Source organism: Anticarsia gemmatalis, chromosome 19 (genome assembly GCF_050436995.1).
Source record: "Anticarsia gemmatalis isolate Benzon Research Colony breed Stoneville strain chromosome 19, ilAntGemm2 primary, whole genome shotgun sequence".
NCBI classification, from domain to species: Eukaryota; Metazoa; Arthropoda; class Insecta; order Lepidoptera; family Erebidae; genus Anticarsia; species Anticarsia gemmatalis.
This window is the reverse complement of record NC_134763.1, coordinates 1,861,133-1,888,947: the sequence shown is the minus strand read 5'-3', so window position 1 is coordinate 1,888,947 and position 27,815 is coordinate 1,861,133. Positions and strand designations below refer to the sequence as shown.

Genomic DNA, 27,815 nt, shown 5'->3' with positions numbered 1-27,815 from the left:
CTTGTGCCAGCGGGTTACGCGGCTTGCCGGCGTCATTTGTTCCTAACACTCGAAGGATTGATTCAAGCATTTGACAGTTCTGAACTGCATCGCCGCCGGCATATGTGTTGCAGCCATGAGGTCTTGGATTCATTTTTTTGTATAAAGCAATTTTCTCTATTGCTATCTTCTTTCCTTCCATAAGGTAGTATTTGCTAATTTATATGATCGGTAGGTAAATGTAAAAATAAAAGTCATACAGAATAAGAAGAACCATTTAATCACGCGAGAGTTGTAAGTGTGGGCGCGCGAGAGGCGCTAGTCATATAGTGGGCAGGTGGCTCCGCGCGTCCAACTCTGACTTCTTGCCCTTGGGCTGTGTGCGCTCCGTTACTATCAGCTGAGGGAGGAGAGGTGACGACTGCACCTGCAATGAAGCACACTTTAAAAATATTTTGTAAACATATTATCAGATTTGTTTGATCATTTCATGAGCTGGGTTAGTAGAAACTAAGGGAGAGCACAGTACCTCCAGTCTTAACCACAGATAAATATTATAAATAATATAAAATAATCTAATTACGATTTATGTTACTATTACCAACACGGTTAGTATCTACTACAGTCTACAGCTATTAGTATTTAGAGTTTACGGTACGCGAACTACAATTTTGTTACTCCCTACTCTTATGCTTCTAGCATTTGTTACCCTCGCCGCGAAACATAGACTATGACTGTCTTATAAAAATTCTCGAATTCCCTTTTAAGTGAAATCTATGACATTTTTCAAACATAGGCTATGTAGGTACTCTGATCTACTTTCAATTTTTTTTTAATCAACTGTCAAAGTATTTTCAAACGTCAAAATCGTCCTGTGAAATCACCTTAGGGCACATTTACACCACAAGAGCGATAACCACGCTATGCGGCGTGATCATTTCTTTTTATTCTTCTTGCCGGTGCTGCTGGTACTTTGTAAAGAGGTCCCACCGCGTCCATCTTCTTGCGATTGATAACGTCCCATGAATTCAAGCTGATGGGAGTTCAAATTTTTATTTCATTGTGCTCTATTACCTGCCTGGATTTTTTTTATTGATGCCTTCTGTGATTAAACTAGTTGAATAGAGATAAACTTTTAATATAAACTAATTCAAAGGCTCAGCTGTTCCATTTTTAGTGAGCCTTGGGAGGTATCTCCTGTACGGTAAACCAAATTATTCATAGCTTCACAGAAATAAAATTACTTACTGAGAACAACATTGAGCTCAGTCAATAAAGGTCCACTGTCAATGCATAACAATTTAGCGCTACACAAAATAGTCTGAGAAGCACATTAGAGGAAAACCGGTGGTAAAAAAAGTTTCTTCACAAACCTGTGCTCTCCTTGCTTTCTCATACTCTTCATGGTCCGAGTGGGGCACTGTGAACAGAAAGTTCTCGAAGATGGGGTGCCTCAGCAGCTGCTCACACGTCCACCTCATCATAGGGTCCTTGTCCAGGCATTTCTAGAACATCACAGAAAGATTTAAATTATTTAAATTATTCATAGCATAAGCTGTATTTTTGACGGACAAGTCTCAAAAACTGCTAAAGATCTTGGTTATTACTGAAATCCAACATTCTTTAGAAATTAAACCTTGCATGCATGCTTGAATGCATTGAAAAATGCTTGGGAATGTAAAATCCCCAACTGGCAATCAGCCAGCAAGGTGATTGGAAACCCGTTCTTGAGTTTGGATAGCTGTAGTCACGGTTACAGCAAATAAGTACGGTGAGACGCTTTAAGATAGTAATACTTAGGCTAATTTTAGTTTCAGATCCAATGCTATTACAATTAAGTTCATTGCCCATATTTCTATTTGGAGTAGTTAAGAAAATAGGTAAGTATGTTCTTAGACTTACATTCAAAAAGTCTAACACCAGCTCATTGCTCGCGTATCTCTGTGGTATTTTCTTATCTAATGGCTCCAACATAGTTGGTTCTGGTAGCGCCATTCCCTGCAACAGAAGTCAAGTAACAATATTGGCGAGGACATTCCACGGATGATTACCCGCATAGTGGCATTAGAGCGTCTCTGTGTCGCAGAGGGCACGTTTAAAGATGGCCGTGGTTGTTGTCAAAGAAACCAGTCAACCAATGACAAAGACTTTCGTACGGCTTGAACAACTTACCCCCGGTTGCTGAGGTAAATTTAGCGGTAGTTTATCTATTCAATAGCGTTAAAACTTATATAAACAAGCGCTATTGAACACATAAACTACCGCTAAATGTACTCAGAAACCGGGCATTAGACATTCAGTTGACCACTAACCATACGATGAATAAATCAATAATAATAAAACCACCTTCACAGAAATTGTACACAATGAAATAAAAGTCAATAATTTTAAATAATAAATGTATAAACGTACTTGAAAGAAGGTATTCTGTGAGAATATCGTCATGTGCCTGGGTAGAAGGTCGCCTAACGTTTTCCTTATAAGGTACAACTGGTCGAGGTCACTCTTGCCTGGCCACAGAGCTTCGCCTGATAACAGTTCGGCAAACACACAACCTGGAATATAAAGCACTTCATTCATGATTGTATTTACTTTAGCTAACTGAATCATATACAGACAACTCCCGCACTAAGAATTGCCCTTGTGTCGCAAGGACTATTACAAACATTCAAATAACGGATCCAAAGTCAAACCAGACCCAAAACAAATATTTGTGGATCGCCCATTTATTTGTATATCACATAAAAAATTGTTCCGTGTGGGAATCGAACCCACGATCTCCCGCCGCAATGGTAGCAGCGTAACCTTAACCGCTGCGCCACGGAGTCAACCACACATTATTTCTCTTGTTATGCCCAAAGGTGTAGGCACAGGTATATAATATACATCCACATTTCGCTATTTCTAATGTTAGTCCCATGTAATAGGAGCGAACCTATTTCCATGTCAAGCAAATTATTCGTTTATGACCTTACTGTTTTTAATTGGCATAAGTAGACAGTTGAATAAACAGTCCTTATATTTTTGTATAATAAAAGGAGTTCGACCAACGGATAGAATAGTTTAGAGTACTTTAGAGCACCAAACGAAAAGACAACAAATATGATTATTTTATTGATTACTAGCTTTTACCCGCGACTTCGTCCGTCACCTGAATTTTGCCATGGGAATGCGTCATTTTCCCGGGGTAAGAAGTAGCCTATGTCCTTTCTCGGGTATCAAAATATCTCCAAATTCCATGCAAATTGGTTCAGTAGTTTAGGCGTGATTGAGTAACAAACAGACAGAGTTACTTTCGCATTTATAATATTAAAAGTATGAATATATATATATAGCAAGCCTAATTAAACAAATCTGTACAAAGTTTCATACTAACCAATAGCCCACACATCAACCGGTGTGCTGTACATGGTGTCTCCGACGAGCAGCTCGGGCGCCCGGTACCACCGCGTCGCCACGTAGTCCGTGTAGCTCTCACCAGGACCTGGACATGTTTGACGAAAGGAATACAATTAGCTACCGATCATAATTAACAGTCATGGGTCTTTTAGGTCTAATTCCAGAGCAGTGTTTCTTTACCTGGGTTCTACGAGGATAAGAGGGGTCCACGAAAGTGCCGCCGTCTTATCTATACACATTTGATTGAATAAAGAAATGTCAACAAGTTTAGGCTTAGTACCTAAGTTGTTACACTTACTTAATACCAACATTCAACACTCTTTGTTGTTGTCTTATTAATTCGTGTTCGTATAATATATATTCGTTCTTAGTTATGTCTTATTACGTCGTGTCAACTCTGATTAGTTTATAGTTTATTTATGTATTTTTCTTCAGTTAAAATTCAAAATTGATTGAAAGTGGAACACTGTATAACTAACTAATCAAAGCTTACACAACGTTTGTTAGTAAGACAGTATGTATATATCTTAGTAGTCAACTAACACCCTCACAAATTTAGTTACTTTTCTACGTAAATTATAACATTCTATGAAAAATTTTCAAAATTAATCCTCCAAAATAGTTGTGTAACAATAGAAAACCTATTTAAAAGTAACCTACACGGTGAAAGAAGCTTTAAATAGAAATACGCTATTACTTAAAGGGCAAAGGTTGAGTTGCCGATTACAAGTAGCGATACACCGACAGTCTGCAGATAGTTTGATTAATGAAACTCGCGCCCTTTGCACAGTCACGGAAGGGAACCTTGACGCTAGGCTATTTTTAACGTGATAGAGTCTAACCATCTTGCAAAAAGTTTGTAAATTAAAATGTAAAAATAGATGGGTAATAGACAGTGCCGGATCAGCCTTTAAGCTAATGAAGTAATTGATCAGAGCTTTCGTCTAGAGGACGACCCCAAGCATGTTAAAATTTGCTGACACATATAAAAATAATAATAAGACAGTGTGGAAATAAACCTGTTTTGTCCATAGACATTGTCACATTTGAGTAGTTTCCAACACTAAATATAGTATAAACCATAGTCGCTTCCCACGTCTGTCCCTATATCTGTATGTATGTTTAGGTCTTCAAAACTACGCAATGGATTTAGATGCGGTTTTTTTAATGGATAGAGATATTCAAGAACTAGGTTCTTGCGTTGTAACGCAAGTTGTAACGGTTTTTTTTTGTAAAATAACTTAAACCGGGCCAACTATCATAAAAATATTGGCCTCAAAACACTAGTTACGCAAAACTACGAAATTAAGGTTACTTAATAACGCAACTATTAGCTTCAAACACCAACCTTTATTTCAAAATATTCAATAGTCTAATACTGAAAAGCGATGAAATGTCTCTTCATGTCCGCTCAATGTGACAAATATCGTTTCACATACAAATAAATCAATACACACACCTACTTACATTATCATTTTCCAGGAATCATGTGTCACACACCGTATAACAACAAAGCCACCAAACTATATAGCTTTCAAATCAATCTATACTAATCTATATACTAATATACTAATATTATAAAGCTGAAGAGTTTGTTTGTTTGTTTGTTTGAACGCGCTAATCTCAGGAACTACTGAGCCGATTTAGAAAATTCTTTCAGTGCTAGATAGACCATTTATCGAGGAAGGCTTTAGGCTATATAACATAACGCTACGGCCATGAGGAGCAGAGAAGCAACGAAAAATGTTACAAAAACGGGGAAAATTATGTCCCATTTTCTCTTATGTGACGCAAGCGAAGTTGCGTGGGTCAGCTAGTGTCAAATATACCTATTTACTTAGGCAAAATAAACGACGACGTAATTTATAACAAAACAACAGACATTACGAAAAGTCATTGATCGTAGTCAGACGAATAATTTACCAAATTACAAGAGTTTTAAAGCTGAAATCGATATATTTTTTTAGCCCTCACGTGCTGGGAAAATAGCTTGGGTCATGCGACGCATGAATCGTACATATTTAAATAAAAATGTTGATAACATAAAATGTTGAAGGGTTAGTCGCAGAAAGCGGAATTTAATTCTAGATTTGAGAGTATATATCTTAGACTTAATTAAGACTGTAAAAATTAACCTGACAGTTTTTATTAAGGATCCTAGTTCTTTCAATAGCGTAAAAATATTTCTCAAATTCAAATTCAAATTCAAATTATTTATTGCTTACTAAGTTATATATGTATACAAAAGGATCTTATATTAGGGTAGTGACAAACTTAGTAGCCTTTTTCAGGCATTGCAATTTTTACAGGGTAGAGTAAGGTAAGTTATTTAAATTTTAACATTATGTCTAGTTTCTAGCTTCTATATAATATACACATTATTCTAAATTTATATTGCTTAAATATTATAATTGCAATTTTCATATTTTCTTATTCCTATTTCAAATTCAAATTATTTACTTAGTTATATATACAAAATGATCTTATATTAGGGTAGTGACAAACTTAGTAGCCTTTTTTAGGCATTGCAATTTTTACAAGGCATGGTAAGGTAAGTTATTTTATTATTATGTCTTAATTTTAGCTTTTATATAGCATACACATTATTCTAAATTTATTCTTAAGTATTATAAATGCAATTTTTATATTATCTTATATCTATATACTTATTAGAAGTTTGTGACTAGCTTAAAACTCTAGGTTTACATTTATGTTGCTTGCAATATTATATACTGCATTATACTACAGTAGGAAACTATACATTTTTTCTTATGACTATTATATTGTTGTATCAATACTATAGTTATATCTTATACATATTATGTTTAATTTTCAGGTACAAGGCATCAATTTCTATATTATATTTATACTTTATTATATGAGGATCTTTTTCTTTAATTTTCTCTATTTTTCTTCCTCAAAATATTCCTCTATACTATAAAAACATTTTTCTATTAGAAATAGTCTTAACTTTTTTGAAAATGGCCCTATTTTAGTTTCTTCCCTTATTTCTAATGGTAACTTATTATATATTTTAATTGCCATATAGCAAGGGCTTTGGTTGAGCATTTTTATTCTAGAGGGCGGTAGGTATAGCCGGTCTTTATGCCGGGTGTTTACATTATGTGTATCTTTTACTTTTGTAAAGTGTGTAATATTTTTAAAGACAAATAAACAAACATCTTGTATGTATATTGAAGGTAGTGTAAGTAATTTATGTTCTATGAAATAAGGTTTGCAGCTGGTTCTTTGATCTATTTTAACTATAATTCTAATACATTTCTTTTGTAATATAAATAGTTCTTGCATGTTGACACTGTTTCCCCATAGTATTATTCCATATTTTAGCCAGGAATAAGCGTAAGCGTAGTAAGCCGATAATGCTGTTTTTAAATCTGTACTACGTTTTATTTGGAATAGGGCATATGTAAATCTTGATAGTTTAGCTTTTGTGTCTTCTATGTGAGCTTTCCAGTTTATATGTGTATCTATATGTATACCTAGTAATTTAAATGTATTTACCTTTTCTAGGGGCATGCCATTGAATGTAGTATCTAATTCTAAGGGTAGTTTTTTATATGACCTGAATTCTATGATTTTAGTTTTGGTATAGTTAATTTCCAGATTATGATCTTGTAGCCACTGTGTTACTGTTTCTAAAGTATCTTGTAATATAGGGTCAGATTTGTTATTATTGTTGTATTGTATTAATATTGAGATGTCGTCTGCGAATAAAACTGGATATGCTATTTCGTGGTTTAGGATTTTTGGTAAGTCGTTTATGTATATTAAAAATAATATACATCCTAGAACACTTCCTTGCGGGATGGAACATGTCATTCTTGTTTCATTTGATCTTACCAAAGCTACCTCATTATTTATTGGATCATGACTTTCTATTTGTACTATTTGAGTTCTATTTTCTAGATAGGACAGGATCAGACAGTAGTTTAAGCTAAAAGAAAATACATACTTTCAGATAATAGTCATATATAATCATTTTGGAATAAGATGCAGAGGTGATATCATAATAGCATGTTTTGCGGTTGAATTGTAAATCTCATTTAATATGCAATGAGCATATTACAACTTTGCATCAAACAGGCATGGCACAACACTCCAATCTACAATTAAAAATAGTGTAATAGAAATAGGAAGATTCTAACAACTTTCGCTTTAGACTAGCTCAGACCATACATAAAGACAAGAACATAGAATTATTTTATTTAAATGTTCCCACAAACAAACAAATTCGAAACCACATAAAACATGTGTATAAAACATGGAAATATTCAAACAATAAAACTCGTATCGCATTCATACGAGTCGTTTGACACAAATCACAATCGATCAATCATTATGAATGAGTAATGGCGAAACTGTATGATGAATTATAGATCATACAGTGACATATCTACTACCCCCAGTTTTATGACAGGTGAGGGTAAAAAGATGCAAGCAATAAAGTTCTGAAACCGTACAATGACATGCTAAAGCGATGCACTTGAAAAAGGACAACGCTATACATAAATTTATTGTCTCTTTTCCATTGTAGAACCTCAATAGTTTTGGCAGGTTTTAATACGGATTTTTATTGTATTCCCCGTTTTTGTAACATTTTTATTGCTACTCTGCTCCTATTGGTCGTAGCGTGATGATATATAGCCTATAGCCTTCCTCGATAAATGGACTATCTAACATTGAAAGAATTTTTCAAATCGGACCAGTAGTAATTCCTGAGATTAGCGCGTTCAAACAAACATTATATTATAAGAGTGAAGAGTTTGTTTGTTTAGATTATGTTTTAGTTTATATAATACAGTGACTATATTTACAATTATGACATGTTAAGCTTAAACCCATTACTGTCCCATTTTGCTAGGCAAAAGAAATATTATAAATATTTTTAGAAATAATAATTTAATAATCTATACTATAATATATACTATATACTATAATATTATAAAGCTGAAGAGTTTGTTTGTTTGTTTGTTTGAACGCGCTAATCTCAGGAACTATTGGTCCGATTTAAAAAATTCTTTCAGTTTTAGATAGCCCATTTATCGAGGAAGGCTATAGGCTATATATCATCACGCTACGACCAATAGGAGCAGAGTACCAGTGAAAAATGTAACAAAAACGGGGAAAATTATGATTCTCTTATGTGACGCAAGCGAAGTTGCGCGGGTCAGCTATTAAGTATATACTCGTAATTTATAGGTATTTTTGGTACGTTCTAAAGTTCTAAGCTCGTTAGTAAATAACCACCTGATAAATGGTGGTTAAGTGCGTACAATCACGGGCGGTGACACAATAAAACTGTAACTGTAAGGGGGCTTGGATACGTTATAAAAATGAGTATTTAAAAACCAGTTCAAATTCAAATTCAGACGTTAAAACGGAGTAAAAACGGAATCAAAACATTGACAGTCATAAATCGAACGCGTCGTTAAGGTTAACTGTCATTAGTGTCATCCATCTGTCATCGATTGATTTGCGCGGCAAAACGATTCTGTCGCGTTTACTGCCGCTGATTCCGATACTTTAGGTAAACGATTGAAGGAACTGTACCTCGATTCTCTGCTACTATCGGCTACCGACAACCGGCTAGCTATCGAAATTTTGACATTTAGAATGTACTGCCAAAATGTTTCCTTCGACACCCGTCAGAGGCGCTGATCAGATTTTCATACAAAATTTCTCGATGACAGGTCGGTTGTCGGTAGTCGATAGTAGTAGAGAATCGAGCTACTGTTGCTTATTTATTCAACAAAAAGATTATGTTAGTTTATGTCTCCCCTAATGATTCGGCTTCAGTGCTGTGCCTCACACAGCGTACACTGAGCTGCAGCCCTTTGTTACATATAAATGTACTGACTAGATACTAAGTTACGTTTTATTTTATGAGTAACATAAATAAATAGTTTTATTTAAGGTCCTCCCATCACTGCCCCTTTAAATGGTTGTGCAAATGATTTATGACTACAATCGTTAAACTCAAAATCTAAGGAAATAAATTAAACAACAAATTGGTTAACTAATTAACAGGCAATTTTTTTCTTTATAAAACTGCATAAGATTTCACAAACACGCATCAATATTTTCGTCCAAATTCGGCTAAATTCTAATGGATAAAGCATAAGTCGAGCCCCCGGGTTTTCTCATAATACCGGGTGATTTTCCATCGACCATTAACTATAATAGGTATCATTATTTCTGATTACATTATTGTCAAATGTCAATCGTAATGAACCCCATTTTTATAATATTATACGTTTTTTCCGCTTCGATAGCTTAATAGTCGGAAGTTGGTTTAAAGGGGCTGATTTCCAATAAAAGTGTAATATACCATGACTTATGAGTCATGGTATATTACACTTTTATTAGAAACTAGCTGACCCGCGCAACTTCGCTTGCGTTACATAAGTGTTAAAAATTTTCCCCGTTTTTGTAACATTTTTCACTGGTACTCTGCTCCTATTGGTAGTAGCGTGATGATAAATAGCCTATAACCTTCCTTGATAAATGGGCTATCTAACACTGAAAGAATTTTTCAAATCGGTCCAGTAGTTCCTGAGATTAGCGCGTTCAAACAAACAAACAAACAAACTCTTCAGCTTTATAATATTAGTATAGATTACCGAGCATAATCACCGCACAAGACCGCTTACAGTCCTTACTTGGAATCCAGAGTAAAGGACCTTTGTCAAAAAGGCCGATTTCGGCTCATTGAGCTAGGTATTATCACAACAACTACCAACTGAACTAGCTGTATACTCTTCTCCACTCTTCTAAAATATTTTCCACTATCTCTTACACGTAGCTCCACACGGATATTTCTTCCCCGGAGTCAAATGTTATCTACATATGTTTCACGTATAAGAAAGGCAAACAAACACTATCACAGGGTCGAATCCTAAAATGAATGCATGATCAAAATTTGTTCCAGAGCGCGAAACTCGAAAACAGTTCGATTTATTTCCATGATTTTTTTCATATTTTCGTTAAAGCACAACAAAGGTTTTAATGAAACGGAAAAAACTGCAAAAAAGAACGAAACTCATCCTTCCACACAAAGCACAGAAAAGACGCTGATTAATATGGGCAGAAGAAAAGCCGTCGCGGCAGTTATTTTTAATAATAACTATGGATTAACCAGGTGAGACATGCAAAAAACCCATACAAAATACATGCATATTACATAACCCCATACCCTAAGTACAGTCGATATATTATCGTACATTAGATCAAAGGGGCCGATCGCTGATAGTAGCTGGTTGAACGCGGTTCACTTATCTTCACCTAGATCAAACCTCGACTGAGGTATGCGCCGTATTATTTTGTATGCCTGAATATAGCAACAAGCTGTGCAGAATGCGATATCGGCCAATTTCATTGAAAACAACGGTGTGGACCTCATTTATAGTGTTCAAGTGAGTGCACAATACACAGACACATTCTCTTTACATTCACTCTCATTGTCCGATGGGACGGATACCCAACATAGTCTTGTATAGTTGTAAAAAGTTACAGTCGTGTTTTTCACTACCTATTATAATAAACCTTTCCTCACGGAATGACAAAGGAGGCTTTGGAATCACTCAAACTAAGAGGACAAAGTCAAATGTAGATTGGAGTCTTAACACACCCTAAATAACACTTTTAAATCATCTTTTGCACAAAAAATTTATTAGTAATTAATATAAACCTATTATAATTAGTAATAAAAGCATTAGCAGTTCAATACGTCCTTGCTACGAAAGTGCTACGTATTCGCTACGACGCCGTAGAAGGCCTGCTACATGCGCTACGAACATCTTCTACGCTGGAGCTACGGAGCCGTCTAAGCTACGAGAACGTAATTAAACTTTCGCAATAAATATAAACGACTTGAGATCCTTTTTAAAAATACGGTTCTTCTTCTTATCGTATGGTTAGTGGTCAACCTAGTGTCAAAGTTGTTCAAGCCGCCCAAAGGCCTCTGCCGTGGCTTAACGACTGTTATCTTTATCGACAACAGCCGGGACCGACTTTTTTACGTGCCCTCCGGAGCACGGAGATGCCCAGCTCAAATACCCACCATTGTGGTCACCCATCTATGGAATGACCGCGCCAAGGTTTGCTTAACCCACAGATCGTTTACCGACCGGTGAGCGCAACTGGCTATGGGTGACTCGAAAAAAAATACGGTTAATATTATATTTGTTTAGTCGCTATGTTACTACACATGTTATAATGGATTGACCGATGGGAGTTAATAACCTTTGTAATGGCGGGTTAAACCTGTGACTCAAGTGGGTTAACGTTCTTACCAACAGTTAATCGCTTTGTTGAACAGACCACTATGTAAGAATTTTCTTTTTAACGATTTAAACTTCTTAAATTCTAATGATATAATATATGTTCGTAAGAAAAAAAATAAACTTGTAACTTCAAATTTGTTAAACCTGAAAATGTAGGCTGTATGTTCTACCGATAAGCAAAGACTTCTCCTGTAACCTTTTCGACCGTTGATCGTTTGTTTTCTTGTCATTCATCGAGCAACATGTACGGATCGCCATCTCCGTTTGGGCCTACCGCGTCTACGCCGACCATATTCTTTTAATTTATATATTCCTTAATTTTACTTTTCTTTTGTCATTCTGGTTTTTTTATTTCTGTTATATATTAGTTATCTTTATTTCAAAAAAATTTAATCTTTCTTTCTATAATAGACAAAATCGACTGATCTACTCGAACTATATAATTACACTATTAAATTAATTATTTATGTACTACGATGCTAGTTTTACTTCGTAATTACATAGTGAAAAGTATCAAAATCATATAGTTACTAGCTCGTCTCCTTACGTCCACGCCGAAGGGTATCATGGTATGGACTGAGTACTCCGAAGAACAGCTTCCACCTGGTCGAGGATACAGGAAAGGGAATTAGGAAGGTTAGGATATACAGGGTGAGTAAGGCTTCCCTTCATACGCTGAAATGGTCGCGAATGACGGCCGAGTGCAATTTAAGGAACGGAAAAGTGCCACCATAAATTGGTGAAACATACAGGCATAGATATACCAAATTAACTCACTTATTTTTTTCCACTACCTAAGTAAATTACCCCGCTATAAAATTTCTTGTAAATCATTTTCTAATTTAGCCGTTAAAGTGTAGCGCACACACTTTCTTATTTATAATATTGCTGTACTTAGACAGGGCCCAAGGGTTTCACTGTATAGTGTTATAGAGTATTTGCTAAAGTGAAATTTCACCGCAATGTACCGACGCATTCGTAAATAGGTACATTTCACTAAGGTTAATTCCCGTATTCTATTATACATTAAACATGCAACGCGAGAGTTTAAAAGTTAAGATAAAAGTTACGCCCGCCATACGACAGAATAGTATAATAATTCCTTACTAATTACATCGCAATGAGACACGAGGTGTTTCACGCCCTGTGAGATACACAATGTGTTATCAAATTTAGGTCAAGACAGAATAATAATGTTACGCACTGATCATCCTCGCGAAGCCGAAGTCACATAGCTTGACGACTCCCTCGCTGGTGAGCAGGATGTTCTCCGGCTTGACGTCACGGTGGATGCAGTTGTGCCGGTGACAGTACGCCACTCCTTGCAGCGTCTGCCAGATTATCTGCTTCGAAAGTAGCTCTGGACAACCCTGGGGGTGCAAAGGTGCGTTAGAAGTAAATATTTGTAAAAGAATATTTATTTAAATTTGTGGATTATATTTTTGCCTACATATCCACCAGATCCAACCGTTCGGCCACGGTATAGGTATTTACTATCATGTACTCGTGGATCTACCCGAGCGACATTGTGCTATTATCCAGTAACACAATTTAGTTTCGATGATTTTTTTTTTGTGTCTACAAAGGCTTTTGCACAGCACTGGGATAGTATACGTTAAAAAAGTTTCTTTGTGGTAATTTTAAGCTAATCTCTAGCTTTATTCTGGGTGCTGTAAAGATCGTAGATACTTATATTTGTACACGTCAAATCATTTTCACTTCGCAGAGCTCGACACTTTCCAAACAAATTATCATTTCAACGCCCGCGATGGCGAGGTCACGCTATTACAACAAACTTACCCCTTTTGGACTTTTGACCTCAATAAACAAATATTTGTTGACCCTGTTCAAGTATATGATTGCTCTACTTTTTATTGTAATATTTGAAATTCTTGCTTTCAATAATTCAGGTCAACTTTTTTGTAAGCAATTAATTATTTAGCTAGTAGTATTGGTTGGTAATAACTTTGACAATCGTAGGTGTCGATGCTTGACCTAAATGACCAAATAATTAACCTTTCAGCTAACATTGATAAATATATTAGGTTGGGGAAAAGTCTTTCCGCATTATAGTATGTATGAACTTGCAATAAAATGTCTTTGGCTTCAAAAATCACAAATGAGTACACGGTTCGTTAGGTTTCTTTCAGAGAGCTCGTGAGGTACCTAAATATCGAGCTTTTTTGTGTAGAGAAAAGATTTTATTACAAGTTCATACATACAAGGAACTTCTCTTTTTGAACGAAATTTAGAACATTACCCGCTGACGGACGTTACTCCTCGCTCACTTTGCTTAGGGGGCTCTTTCCTAAGTCGTTGGATTATAGTACAATGATCTATTGTTGGTCTGATCCCTTTAAACATGACAACTTAACTTTTATGTTTCTATTAAAAAATAACTACTTCTGAAATATAATAATATAGGACACTTGGCTACTCAAAATAAAGGCCCGAACTGGTTTCAGTGAAACTGGTCCAATATCGGCCAGAAGACACATTACAGGTAAAATTACTTGTTACCTATAAATATAATTGTACGGGTTAAACATTTAAATCATCCATTTATTAACCTCATAAAATGACGTTAATCTAACCGTCAAAGGTTAAGAAATGCGCAACTTCTTGCAATAGTAAGTAAACGTGTACAGTGACGTCACAGTTCGCGTGTCACGCTGGCGGGACCACAGCGTGGCTGTCATGTTTGCGTGTGACGAGCAAAGACCGGCAGTCACGTGGGGACATACGCCGTATTTATCTTTGTTAACTGTTCCCACAATAAAACAGTATTTTCTACGTAAATTTAAGAAGTTAAGGATCATTAAACATTATTTTTCTTTCACTGTAATATAATTGAGATAGACGAGTCAAATTAATCAATTAAGAGTGCGTTTTCTTTGAAACTGAGCAGGACGTCGTGGACCGCGAATTGGCCAATCGCAATGGTCGAAATCTATCTAATCTCCTCCCCGTCAGTGAAAGTAGTTTCCTTGGACGATATGCTACTCTCTGCCGAGCTCTGCTTCCGAGGAAGCGCATCCTATGCTGGTATCTGGCCAAAAATATGCCAGCTAAATGTGTTGTGCGTGGTTGCATAGCGAAGCTGTGTCGTCTCCACTAGAACTGCGCCGAGGCAAGATAAATGAAGGATTTTATTGGTTCTAAAAAGCACAAACTGATGGGAAAGCAGCCATATTGTCTCTTTCATCGCCTACAGTATTTTAAAGTTCTATAGTTCGGCACACAATCTCCTTAATATAGTTGCACAAAATATTTATTTTAATGCTAAAACATAAAGCTTTCTACATTTAGTACATTCTTCTACATTTACTTTGTATGTACGTGGATCGTTTACTAAAACCTTATGTAAGCAAAAACCTTTTAACATTGTCCTTCAAGTTTTTTACGAGTGATAAATGAGTGCCTTCAGTTCATATTCGATCATCAATGTAAACGATACCCAAAATAGATACACGATTCTCGATTATTCAGATTTCATTCGAGTTATTTTTAGCACGAACTTTAGTAGAATCGATTCGATAAACTTTCGTTTTTTATTACCGATGTATCTTGTGCAGTTATTATGGGTTTTACTTTGATAATATTTTCGAGGCATCTTTTACTCACTATTAGACCACATTCTGGGGTAGATGTTTACGTTTTCATATAAAAATACTGAACACATTTTTGCACATTGTAGAAAAGAGACCAGATAAGTAGGATAACTAGATAATACCTAGCTTATAATCTGAATAAATGATGACTAATGTAATATATTAATTTTTAAAACCCGGATTTTTACGTAGATGTAGTCGCTGGCAAAAGCTGGAATAATTATACAATGACGTGTTTACTTTAACTTGTATAACTGATGCTGAAAATTTTGCATTCATACGTACTGCTGGAATATTTTATGATAAAATTCCTGAGTATTTTCTTTAACTACCAGTTACGCCGTATTTGATGACGTCCATCTTTGGAACCTACAAATAGTAGTTAGACAAGCCTTTCGTGTTTAGTACTAACAAAACCTTACCACATAAGAAACCTATAATTTTCTCAAATAAAAAACCAACAAGCTATTAAAATAAAAAAACCCGGCCAAGTGCGAGTCGGGCTCGCGCACCTAGAGTTCCGTACCATGATAATAAAAAAATACGAAAAAGACACGTTTATTGTATGAGGACCCCACTTAATATCTTATTTTCAGTGTTTATAGTTATAGCGGCAACGGAAATACATAATTTGTGAAACGTTTCAGCTTCCTAGCTTTGACGGTTTATGAGATACAGCCTGGTGACAGACAGACAACGGAGGCTTAGTAATAGAGTTTATTTTTTACCTTTCAAGCACGGAACCTTAAAAAGAAAATCTTTTCATCATAAAAATTACGCGCCATAAAATTCTAAACGTCAAAATCAAGGTCGTCAGACCGCCATCTTTTTTTAAACGTCAAACGTCATTTGCTCGTCTACGATTAGAGGTCATGGTCCTGTCTAATGAGTGCCTGGCGGTGATCAAAGATAAATACACGTAAATAACAAATGCCAACAACATGTAACAACTTGTACAAGTTTTTGAGACACGCGACAGAAAATTATACACGGGACGGGTTTGTAAAAGTGGGGTTGCGGTTGGATTGTGGCCAATTTTTATTTTGTCCTTATTCGTTGGGTGAGTGCGTATTTAATGCAGTAAATGTAGAGTTTATAGCTTAAAGGCAATGAATAAAAATCGAGTACTAGATTCTTTGCTGTACGAAAAGACAGTACCTTTAAATAATATAATCATACAGTGCACTTTTTTGTAGCAGATAGGTTATCAGACTGGTCCTAATTCTAGTAATTGAACCACTCCACTGATCTAAAAAACATACCAAGCTGTCACAAAATTCTTCAAATATGTCAGACTGTTACATAGATTAAGAACGACTTGCTTCTATAAATGAGGAGTAACAGATCAAAGTGTATTAACTCCAGTCACCCCAAAAAAATTGTACAGAACGTATTTTTTATCTGTTCCGAAACTTGTAACCCATGTCAAATTATGACGCATCAAACTGTATTACTTTCTATTTAAAAAAAGAATCAAATGTATACATCGTTTCAAACTATATTATATCCAGGTTATATATAAAAATATTAGGTATAAAAATATTATGAATTATGCCTTTATCTCAAAAGTTAGATTGATGGAGTTAATACACATTGATCTGTTACTCCTCAAATGTCAAAGGCCACTCCGCTCAAACAGTAATATTGATTTAGGTACCTTTGTACCAATTTCATAACAATCTTCTACCGAAAACTTTTTCACATTTGTTTTCGTAGTCCTATACCGTAAACCTGAGGGCCGGCGGAGAGATGTATTGATGACGGATCATATGGATGTTACCTTAGTTATTTCGTCTTCATCACCCGTACTCTCCTACGCAATTTGTTTTTATTTTTCGCCTTCATCTTAAGGCTTTCTGGCGCGTACTATACTTAAATCTACCATACCCATACCATTGTGCAAGAACATTACACCAAGAACTGTTTAAAATGCTCTCAGACACGCAAGATGCCGTCTCGATGTTTTGTGTCTATAATTATTACTAACAGTGTAGAGACGTAGTGTTGTAGAGGCGCTCATAGCCAGTTGTGCTCACCGGTTCGTAAAAACGATCTGTGGGTTAAGCACCGTTGGCGCGGTCATTCTACAGATGGGTGACCGCATAGTGGTATTTGAACTGAGCGTCTCCGTGCTTCGGAGGGCACGTAAAAGGTCGGTTCCGGTTGTTGTCAATTAAGATAACAGTCGTTAAGCCATGTCAAAGGCCATACAGGCTTGAACAACTTTGACACTAGGTTGATCACTTAGTCCAGTCATTATAGTAAGTTCACCTCGGAATTCGAGATACCCAGCTGTAAGTCTGTAAATACTTGTATATTGATACCCTAAAAGTTGTCTCAAAACCTACATATGGTAGGGTGTTCGCAACTATAAAATTTCAAGGTCCAAAGTCCCAAAAACCGGTTTTTTGAGCTTTTTTTGTAAATATCTCATTTCCTATGGAATTTTTGCATTCGTATTCATTACCAATATTGTACAGTATAAAATTCTCTACAAATTTTGTTTGAATTTTTTTTTTACGGTGAACCGTTTTCGAGATAGAGGGCGGAGAGCGCGCGGTCACAGAATCATTTCAAGTCAACCGGTGCCTCCGGTCGAAGATGCGCCATATATAGTTGATGAACTATCGATAAATCAATGATTATAATAATAAATAAATTTAACCCATTACTGTCCCACTGCTGAGCAAGGGTCTTCTCCCGTAATGAGGGAGGGGTTAGGCCTTGAGTCCACCACGCTGGCCAAGTGCGGGTTGGGGACTTTGCATGCCCTCAATAAATGTATTTAACAAATTTTATTCAAGCAAGGTTTCCTCACGATGTTTTCCTTCACCGTTGGAGCATGTGACAATTATTTCTAATACACACATAACTTCGAAAAGTCATTGGTGTCATCATTTTCTTCATAATTATATTAAATCTATATCTTTTCAATAATACTGATTTATTTGTTTTTTTTTCATCATGTAGAAGTTATTAATATTAATTAGGTTAAAATTCAAATAAAGTGCCTATATTTTCATGAAAAATTCTGCAATTACATGGGCAGGTAAGTGTTGATAAGTTAATTAATACTGAATAAAAAGTGGATAGGTTATGAAAAAAATGATAAAAAATAATGTAATAGTTAATAGAAATTGACAAATATTTATTAATCATTGCTTTATCGATAGTTCATCAACTATAATATATATGGCGCATCTTCGACCGGAGGCACCGGTTGACTTGAAATGATCCTGTGACCGCGCGCTCTCCCCCCTCTATCTCGAAAACGGTTCACCGTAAAAAAAAAAATTCAAACAAAATTTGTAGAGAATTTTATACTGTACAATATTGGTAATGAATACGAATGCAAAAATTCCATAGGAAATGAGATATTTACAAAAAAAGCTCAAAAAACCGGTTTTTGGGACTTTGGACCTTGAAATTTTATAGTTGCGTACACCCTACCATATGTAGGTTTTGAGACAACTTTTAGGGTGTCAATATACAAGTATTTACAGACTTACAGCTGGGTATCTCGAATTCCGAGATTCTTACCTAATGTAAGCTTAATTGACTGCACTAACTAACCATACGATAGATAGAGAGAGACTAACAGTGTATACTTACAGCGGGATATTTCTCGAGCTCGTGCAGCACCGTGTGATCACAGTACTCGAACACTAAGTGCAGCTTGCGTTTCCTCCGGAACACTTCGATTAGGTTCACCAAGTTTGGATGCTTCAGATTCTGTTGCAAACAAATTTAATTTAATTAATGTGCGTGAAACCTTCATGTGGTAAATGTTAGTTTAATTTATAGATAGACCTTTGTCAATTATTAATATGGTATGCAGAATATTTATTGCTCAATTACGCCAAAACTACTGAACAGATTTTGATAAAATTGGGTACACGGATAGTTTATAACTAAATACAAAGTATCCCATGTGCCAAACACGGGATACGGTTTACTTCAGAAAATCTTTTTATAAAATTACGCATATTATTATATCTATGTTTAGGTCCATATAGTCAATCTACAGACCATAATTCATATGAACATGCGAATCTATACTAATTCTTTTTATATATATAATTCTTCTGTAAGTGTGTACTGTCCAGTGGCGTAACTATATCGTTCGAGGCCCGTGGCAAATTCATCGAAATCCGTCGGCCTCCTCCCCCCAATATAAGAAAGTTGAAATGTATGATAATTAAAAAATTGGGAGTTGGGATTCTCCTATGATCGGGGGCCCCTTCCGGCTGGGGGCCCGTGGCATTTTGCCGACTTGCCACCCTGTAGTTACGCCACTGGTACTGTCACTGACACTTCTCTTAAACGACTGGACCGATTTTGATGACATTTTTTGTGTGTGTTCAAGGGGATCTGAGAATGGTTTAAATTCACAAAAAAATAATATATGTATATAAAATTCTCGCGTCACAGTTTTCGTTGCCATACTCCTCCGAAACGGCTTGACCGATTCTCATGAAATTTTGTAAGCATATTGAGTAGGTCTGAGAATCGGCCAACATCTCTTTTCATACCCCTAAGTGACAATATATTTTTTTAAATTTACATGGCAAAACGTTTGCCGGGTCAGCTAATATATTATAAAAATGTAGAATTTGTACTAGAACTAGGTACCGTGCGAATTAAAAAAATATTTTACTGTTGGATAGCGTATTAATTGGGGAAGACTATAGGCTATATAACATCATGCTACGACCAATAGGAACAGAGTATCAGTAAAAATGTTATAAAAACGGGGAAAATTATGATATTTTATTGAAAGAAAATAGTGTGTATAACCAACTGTTAAGTCTATAATCATTGAACTATGACAAACTGGCACAATAATGGTTCTCATGCTCATTGCGAATGCACAAATCGATATTCGTTCAGTTCTTTAATAGAGGTGACCTTGAAAAGGTCGCAAACGACATAATTCAAAGGTCATTTTCATGAGAATTTTCGCGGTTGTTGTGGACTGCATTCAATTTTAACTTTATTATACAGGTTGTACGTTTATTATACAGGCTGTTGGGCACACGGTTACCCAAATTATAAACTAACCTGACACATTAGTATGATCATGTTTATACATAACTAGCTGACCCGCGCAACTTCGCTTGCGTCACATAAGAGAGAATGGGTCAAATTTTTCCCCGTTTTTGTAACATGTTTTACTGGTACTCTGCTCCTACTGGTTGTAGCGCATAGCGTGATGATATATAGCCTATAACCTTCATCGATAAATGGACTATCTAACACTGAAAGAATTTTTCAATTCGGACCAGTAGTTTCTAGCGCGTTCAAACAAACAAAGAAACAAACAAACAAACAATCGAACAAACAAACAAACAAACTCTTCAGCTTTATAATATTAGTATAGATACATTATACCTAATACAAGCAATCCCTTTGCTTAAATGGCGACATCAAACCATGTAACTGTTTTGCACTTATGTAATTAAAATAAATATATATATATTTTTTTATGTTTATAGTAAGGCAGTCATTTTGTTAAAGGGATAAGATTAAATAAAATTTCGCTCATCTCCAGCATAAAACAATGGAGCGGATCAAGACTACCATTAAACTCAAATTAGGCAAAATTTAGCTTTTTTGTAGTAGACTGGATGGACAAAATTAGTGATTATTACACATTTCGTCTACGTCGTGGACAGTCTTATAGTGCTTATGGCAAATTCATCACGATGTTACCTTTTGACAGACATACATGTATTAGCTGTCACTCCAATACTTTTCTGTGAACTATGAATTTACCTTCACCGTTAGGTGCAGCGCTGACGACAGACTATCCGTGACGCACTTTTTAGTCTATGAAAATAGAACTTATGCCATTATATGCAGTAACGCACTCAACGCGCAAAAAGTCCGGCGCGTTACTACATATAATTGCGTAAGTTCTATTTTCACAGACTAAAAAGTGCGTCAAGGATAGTCTGTCGTCTGCGTTGCACCTTAGATGAAACTTGACAGTTGTTATCACAAATTTGCTGTCACCTTGACACTTTGGTGAGAGCAGTAGCGCTACCATGAGTTGGTAACTATAGTCTCCCAGAGACACTGTAGTTCTCGTAAAACTCGAACAGCGCCTCTAGCGGATAGTGAAGGTACCAAAATTGCTACCATGGGTCGCCATATTTAATAACGTGTAGTAAAAATAAACAACAGTGAATGTAGATTGGCTTTGTCGTTCATTCTTTCCCTATTTGAGCCCACTGTTGTAGTTGCGTTCTCACGTTAACTACTCTAGTTTTTAACTACGCCAATGGCAGGGCTACTGGTGGTGCTATAAGTGAATCTGGCTCTAAATATAACAGCCAAAGTATCAATGTGTAGCGTGTCAGGTCACAGGTTGTGAATGAAAGTATCAAAGTTCACGCGCCTCCTACACGACGTAAGTTACGTCACATGGCTTCAGATTTAAGTGCTGCTCTTTATGTTGTCATATTTGTATTCGAATATAAAAACAACAAACTCGTAAATACATATGGATTGATGTCACGATTTCCATAATGGTCGAGATCTGATGAGGTTTTGTAGCCTAAATACTTAAATTTGTAAACATAGAGTACCTATAATATATTATGATCATGTTTGTTTCGTGACAATGAAGATGAACATGAAGCCTTTTTTCCCTAAGAATTATTGCTGTGAAGTAAATAGTCGAGTGGCAAAGTTATTTCAGTCATCAAATAAAAAGTGAATTTACAGTACCTCTTACCAGATTTCCCGAAACGTCAGTCATTTTCTTAGATGGGACAAGATAAAATAAAATTTCAATCATCCTCAGCCTAAAATAACGGAACGGATCAAGAGTATACTATTAATCTTCATCAACTCTCTGTGTTCAATAAAACATTTCTCAAATTACCTTCAGCATGCGTATCTCCCGTAAAGCAATCTTCCTGATGAGGGGGTCGTCTTCATTCTCGACGAACTTCTTGACGGCGACGATCTCGCCGGTGTCTCTGTTGCGACATTTGTAAACCAGGCCGTACGAGCCCTCGCCAAGCTTGGCTAGTTTCTCGTACCGCTCCATCGCGCGACTACTCGCGCGGGACCTGAAACAAACAAATATATTTAAACACGGTGATCTGTAACTCCATTCCTATACTATCGCCTACCAACAACCGGCTAGCTGTCGAGAATTTTTGACCCTAAAATTTGTTTATCGTCTCTACGTATGAACTATTTTGGCAGTACATTTTTAACGACAAACTCTCGATACTCGACAGTACCGTCTGTAGATAATTGTGCTACTGATCCCAAACTATACAGTTCTCTTTACTTTGTCTTATCCTTATTCCACGTAAAGGTCGACACAACATGTTTTCGTTCTCAATACATGCTGTAAAGAGATTTGGCTGATGTTTACCATTGGCCGTCTACCTGACGTCAACCCGCTTTGGGAGCCCTACGTTTCACATTTTAGAAGATAAATTATTATTGGTGAAACGCCGCAGCTGTGGAAGAGGAGTTGGTGAAGACTGCAGTAGTTTGGGCAGGTCGAAGAATGTCTCTATTCTATTATCGGACAAATCCACAGGTAGAGATATCCCTGACTATAAGACAAATTCCAAGCTTTCGGTCACTCTGAAGATATGGATTTAGAACCATTCACTAATTCCAAGAACAATAAGAGAGCAAAATAGTAGTCAATAGCTTCATTTATTAGGTCACTCCATCGCGCGTTCTTAGCAGCGTCCAAGATAAGGCAGGAGATTGCTCTGAGGGAAAACGATCTTACACGCGCGCTCTTTCACACACTATCTCTATTTCACGCGCGATACAATGACTGTATAATGTCAGCTATTGGCTACCTGAAAAACCTCAGGATCCAGTAAATATAAGAGCGCAATACAATAGAGTCCTCCATATCCATTTTGACTGGAAAGCTGTCAGACTGCGCGAGACCAACTAGATGACGTGATCAACAATGTAGTATCGCGCAAAATTTACCAATTTTTATGCGTCTTATAAAATTATAGTAATTACGCCAATGCAAGCACTATTTCAGGCTATTTTATGAGCAGAATAAGGACAAGGGAGGTAGGCAAGAAGTGCCGGTGGCGGAGACGTAACGACTCCGACATGCTTCCGTTCCGTCACCCGCACTCCTTTACAAATTGCCTACGTCTGTGGTTTTAATTTCGCATCCTTTCTGCGACTTGTTGCTATATTCAGATAGACGTTAGGTAAGTCATATTATTAAAGTTTCTACCTGCGAATAGGTTCATGCTATAATTTTCTTAAACGTATGTGTTACTACGCTGTTATGATGCATCCAGACTTCGCCTTGTTACTGCGGCTACGTAATAATAATATATTGACAATAAGAGCCTACCCTTAAAACTTTATCATAAAATTTAACCCATTAATGTCCTACTGCTGGGCAAGGTTCTCCTCCCGTAATGAGGGAGAGGTTAGGCTTTGAGGCGAAAACTTTATAATACCTTCTACTTATACCGAAGTACGGACAGTTGAACTTACTCCAAAATGTGGCGTATCCTTATAATAAACTTATGAACCAGCAAAAACTAGTTGTAAGTGGTTCTGTCGACAAGATTACGAAGCCTCCCCTTTCATTCAATGGAGAATGTTACTAGGTATGCCAAATCGCTTAAAATTTTGACTCAGTAAAGCCTGTACATGTACATGCAAACTAGTTTTTGTTTCAGTCAAAAATACCAAGTAGTTTTGATTTTACAAGCATTCAAAGTTTCAAAAAATATCGAGTCCCGCTAACAGCGTGACGTCATACTACACCATGCCGCGCGAGCCGCGTCCCGCTTAATATCAAGTCTCCAGCCGTAGATGTAATAGCTTATGCAGTATTTTGTTGTGTTTTCGTCTGCTTATTACATTTAAAGTGTAATAATAGTAAATATTATTCAAAAAGACTATGTGAGCCAGACTTAGCGTAATGTACAATGACGTCACACCGACTCGCGCGGTTACAACTTGTTTTGCTAATAAATCGGAAACTAATTGACGTATCAAAGTAATTCTTTCACTAGTATTTTTTATTTTTAACAGAGAATATGGAGAGCTAATAATCCAAATTTGTTAACATTCTCCATTACTAGCGGGTAAAACTCGAAATTATTAAATTATGAATGAAGAAAAATCTACTGAAAGGTGATTAAATTAGAAATATTTCAATACATGATACTGAAAAATCGCATGGTGGATTATCGCAGACATACATACATAATATTACGCCTTTTTTCCATAGTAGGTAGAGACCAAATAACTTCACTAGGTACGATCCTTATTGCAGACTAACAGAGTAATATATAAATATAACATGTACCTTGCAGCTATAACATCAGGCGAAATGATAGACCGATTTATATCACCCTTCATTTTACTCCGCTGTAATTTTTAAACAATACCAAATCAATACATAATTTGTATTTTTGTATGTAAATGTTTTTGAAATCCAAACATTCTTTGTATATTGATATAAAATAAGTGTATATTTGATTCTTTATTTTTAACGCAACATAACCTAGAAAATATACTGCTTCCACAAACTGACAGAAAAAACATAGATTTTAAAAAGCAATATGTTAGAAAGAAGAATGTTTTTAAGTCTATGAATTGACGTTTTTATGTGTTCGTACAAAGAAGAAATGCAAACAAGATGATAAAATTGTTGGTCAGTATTTGAAAAATTCAAATTGACTGCGGTAAATTTTACCGCATTTTTGCTGGCCAACGGGCAAGAACCGACACCAAGATTTGCGCAGAACGGTCAGCAAATACATTTTAAAAGCACAGGAAAGCAATATTGTACAGTGCTTCTCTTTCTTTCTTTCTCTTCTCTTTTTTTCTCTTTTCTTTCTTGCTCTTTCTTTCTTTCTTAAAAAAGTGCTGATATGCTTATCAGGAGGTAAGAGCACTGTACTGTAGTGTGTAAGCAATCTCGGGTTCGATAGAGATATCCCACCCCTCTATAAAATTCCACAGTAACGGTGGAAATCACTGATCGTTTCTTTTCTTAGATTGTTTATCAAGCACCTCGCATCATTAGATAATGATCATGCAACTGGAAAGTCACAAAGATAAACCCATTGATTTTATTTAAAAGTAGCTTTTCTATTTCAAATTTGCCCCGTGAGAAAAAGTAAAACAGTAATAGAGTAATATCAGTTTTTCAGCATTCCTTCGTTTCAAGGACTCTCATTAGAATTTCATATTTTGGTTGGCAACTGAAATAATTGTTGAATTACTGGCTACATTTTATTGGCTGACAGTAATTACCGTGAACAAAAGAAAGCAATTACAAGTTAAGTTCACATTTTTTTCTTTTTACTACCACTTATTACGATTTATAGGTAATAACATAATAAATTATATTTTCTTATACGAATTGCCTGTGTTGACTAATTTGTAAAGTATTGGACTATTGATTACAAGATCTCGGATTCTATAATTGCAATTTTCTAATTCCTCTTTTTTATTACCCTGGAATTTGGTAACGTGTCCGCCATATAACAAGCCTCCCCATTTCATCGGATTAATATTATAAATGGCGAGGAGTAGGTTTTCGTACATACTCCGCAGATCTTGTGGTGGTATAATATAACATTTCTCCATCCTAACCTAAGGCCAGCCATACACACTCCGGTCTTCTGAAGAGGCTACCCAGTACCCGTACAGGTCCGGAGAACTGCACAAATCTACTACCACACACACTCTAGGCTTTCCACACAAACCGAAGACCGGTAGACCGGCGAAGGTACACTTTTCCGGTAGACCGACGAGTGTGTGCACTTAAAATGTTTTTAAACAGCGTTAAATAAGTGACGTCATTTCCGTTACAGTGAACGGTTAAATTACACCCCTGACTGCACACTGACATTCAACGGACAACGTTATCTGAGATAAGATTGCAAATGGAGCCTTAATTACTGCATGTAATTAGCAGTTAAGCACATCGCATCAGCCAATTGTGTGATAACAGTGTGCGTTAATAGCTATTTTTTAATCTTGGAATCAATGTAGGTACATAAGGACAGATTTAACTCATAAAAAAGGATCTAAATTATGTTTTTACTCGACGTCTCGAGAAAAGTCTCTTTGATTCGCGAGATATGAGACTAACGATTGATAAAATAAAAGTAGTAACTTTGAGTGATGTTAAATGATGAATTACGTGCTAAAACATTCTTGCATTTTATTAAAGAATAACTAACAATAACAATCTTGACTAAAGTCCTAAACCAAACAGTCGAAACCTTAAACCTCTTTTTATATAAGAAGCCACATATTAGGTTTTAAAAATAAATGTAAACATTTATTTACCTTCTTGGTAGCAGCGGCAGGTTGTTACCAAATAACCACAGCCGTTTATCACCGAACCATTTCTCCATACAGGATGTCACGTTATTCCACAGCTTGATTGTCGAACAGTCCCACACAAATAACGATTCCTTCATTCGCGTTACCGAACGATTAATTCCGCGAGCATTTCCCGCCAAAAAAACTGTCAAATATCGCGCAGATAATAAAATGGCGGATATTATTTTAATTTCGGATGAGTAAACGAGTTGTCGTGACGAATGCTGCACCGCTTTTAGCTGTGGTTCTAAGTAATATCGATCGAGGTTTTGTTTACAGTTTCTGTCGGCCTGTGTACATGACAACCGCGGTGGTAGGGAGGAATGTAGGCTAGAGGATCGACTTTTTTCTTTCTCTTGTATAAGTTTGTATGGGTCAAAAACCTGGACGTCGGAAAGTTTTGTTTTATTAGGTTTAAGTATGAATTACTTTGTCGATATGTAACTTGTCGTGTTAAAATATTTTTTCAGGTACTGCGGCACTGTACTTTTTCAAAAATGTAGTTTCTATGTAAAAGGTTCGTGGGCTTCTATTTCTCATTTTAAGTAAACAAGTAAAGTAATCAGTCTTTTAGCAAACGCTTTTTTACAAACCTGTTTGGAGTTAGTTTACGTATTCCCGAGGCATAGAGTTCGACAAACTTAAACGTTTCATCTCCAGTAATCCATTAAGCATTTATTGACAGAAAATTAAGCTCTAGATTAAAATGTTGGTCCCGACCAGGGATTCGAACTAGAGACATCGGCACGGCAGTCGCATACACTACACACCGGGCCAGAGAGGTAGACAAATATGTAGATCTCGTATATGTATGCAAAATGTCAATCGAACAGTAAGTGGGTCAGTATACTCAGTATTGACTTGCGATATTAATAAATGTGGGCTTGTGATACGTCGTCCTACATCTATACTAATATTATAAAGCTGAAGAGTTTGTTTGTTTGTTTGTTTGTTTGTTTGAACGCGCTAATCTCAGAAACTATTGATCCGATTTGAAAAATTCTTTCAGTGTTAGATAGTCTATTTATCGAGGAAGGTTATAGGCTATATATCATCACGCTACTACCAATAGGAGCAGAGTACCAGTGAAAAATGTTACAAAAACGGGGAAATTTTTTAACGCTTATGTAACGCAAGCGAAGTTGCGCGGGTCAGCTAG

The 27,815-nt window shown here is 36.1% G+C and overlaps 1 protein-coding gene across 4 annotated transcripts; it reads right to left on the bottom strand.

Annotated features, from left to right (window-relative positions):
* Positions 1-240: 240 nt before the first annotated feature.
* Positions 241-26,879, bottom strand: LOC142981262 (cyclin-dependent kinase-like 4). 4 transcript variants are annotated; one of them, XR_012959926.1, is made up of 11 exons: positions 26,621-26,879; positions 22,182-22,371; positions 18,905-19,024; positions 12,886-13,051; positions 12,213-12,284; positions 3,356-3,463; positions 2,392-2,534; positions 1,882-1,977; positions 1,353-1,484; positions 864-1,012; positions 241-406 (listed from the first exon to the last, which is right to left on the bottom strand). XR_012959926.1 is itself a non-coding variant. In XM_076127055.1 (10 exons), the coding sequence occupies exons 1-10, from the start codon at positions 26,752-26,754 to the stop codon at positions 302-304; spliced, it is 1,266 nt and encodes a 421-aa protein (XP_075983170.1). In that variant the 5' UTR covers positions 26,755-26,879; the 3' UTR covers positions 241-301. The 4 variants fall into 4 exon arrangements, 3 of the variants coding, with proteins under 3 accessions (XP_075983170.1, XP_075983172.1, XP_075983171.1); XM_076127055.1 differs by lacking the exon at positions 864-1,012; XM_076127057.1 differs by lacking the exons at positions 864-1,012; positions 26,621-26,879 and adding an exon at positions 23,131-23,435.
* Positions 26,880-27,815: the final 936 nt, after the last annotated feature.

Bases quoted from the DNA above. Each gene is read 5' to 3' on its own strand.
- LOC142981262 (XM_076127055.1), bottom strand. From the start codon at position 26,754: ATGAAGGAATCGTTATTTGTGTGGGACTGTTCGACAATCAAGCTGTGG. The intron at 19,025-22,181 runs GTAATTTGAGAA...TGTTTGCAACAG, and splicing joins GGGAGATACGCATGCTGAAG to AATCTGAAGCATCCAAACTT. The intron at 1,978-2,391 runs GTACGTTTATAC...CTTCTGTTGCAG, and splicing joins CACAGAATACCTTCTTTCAA to GGAATGGCGCTACCAGAACC.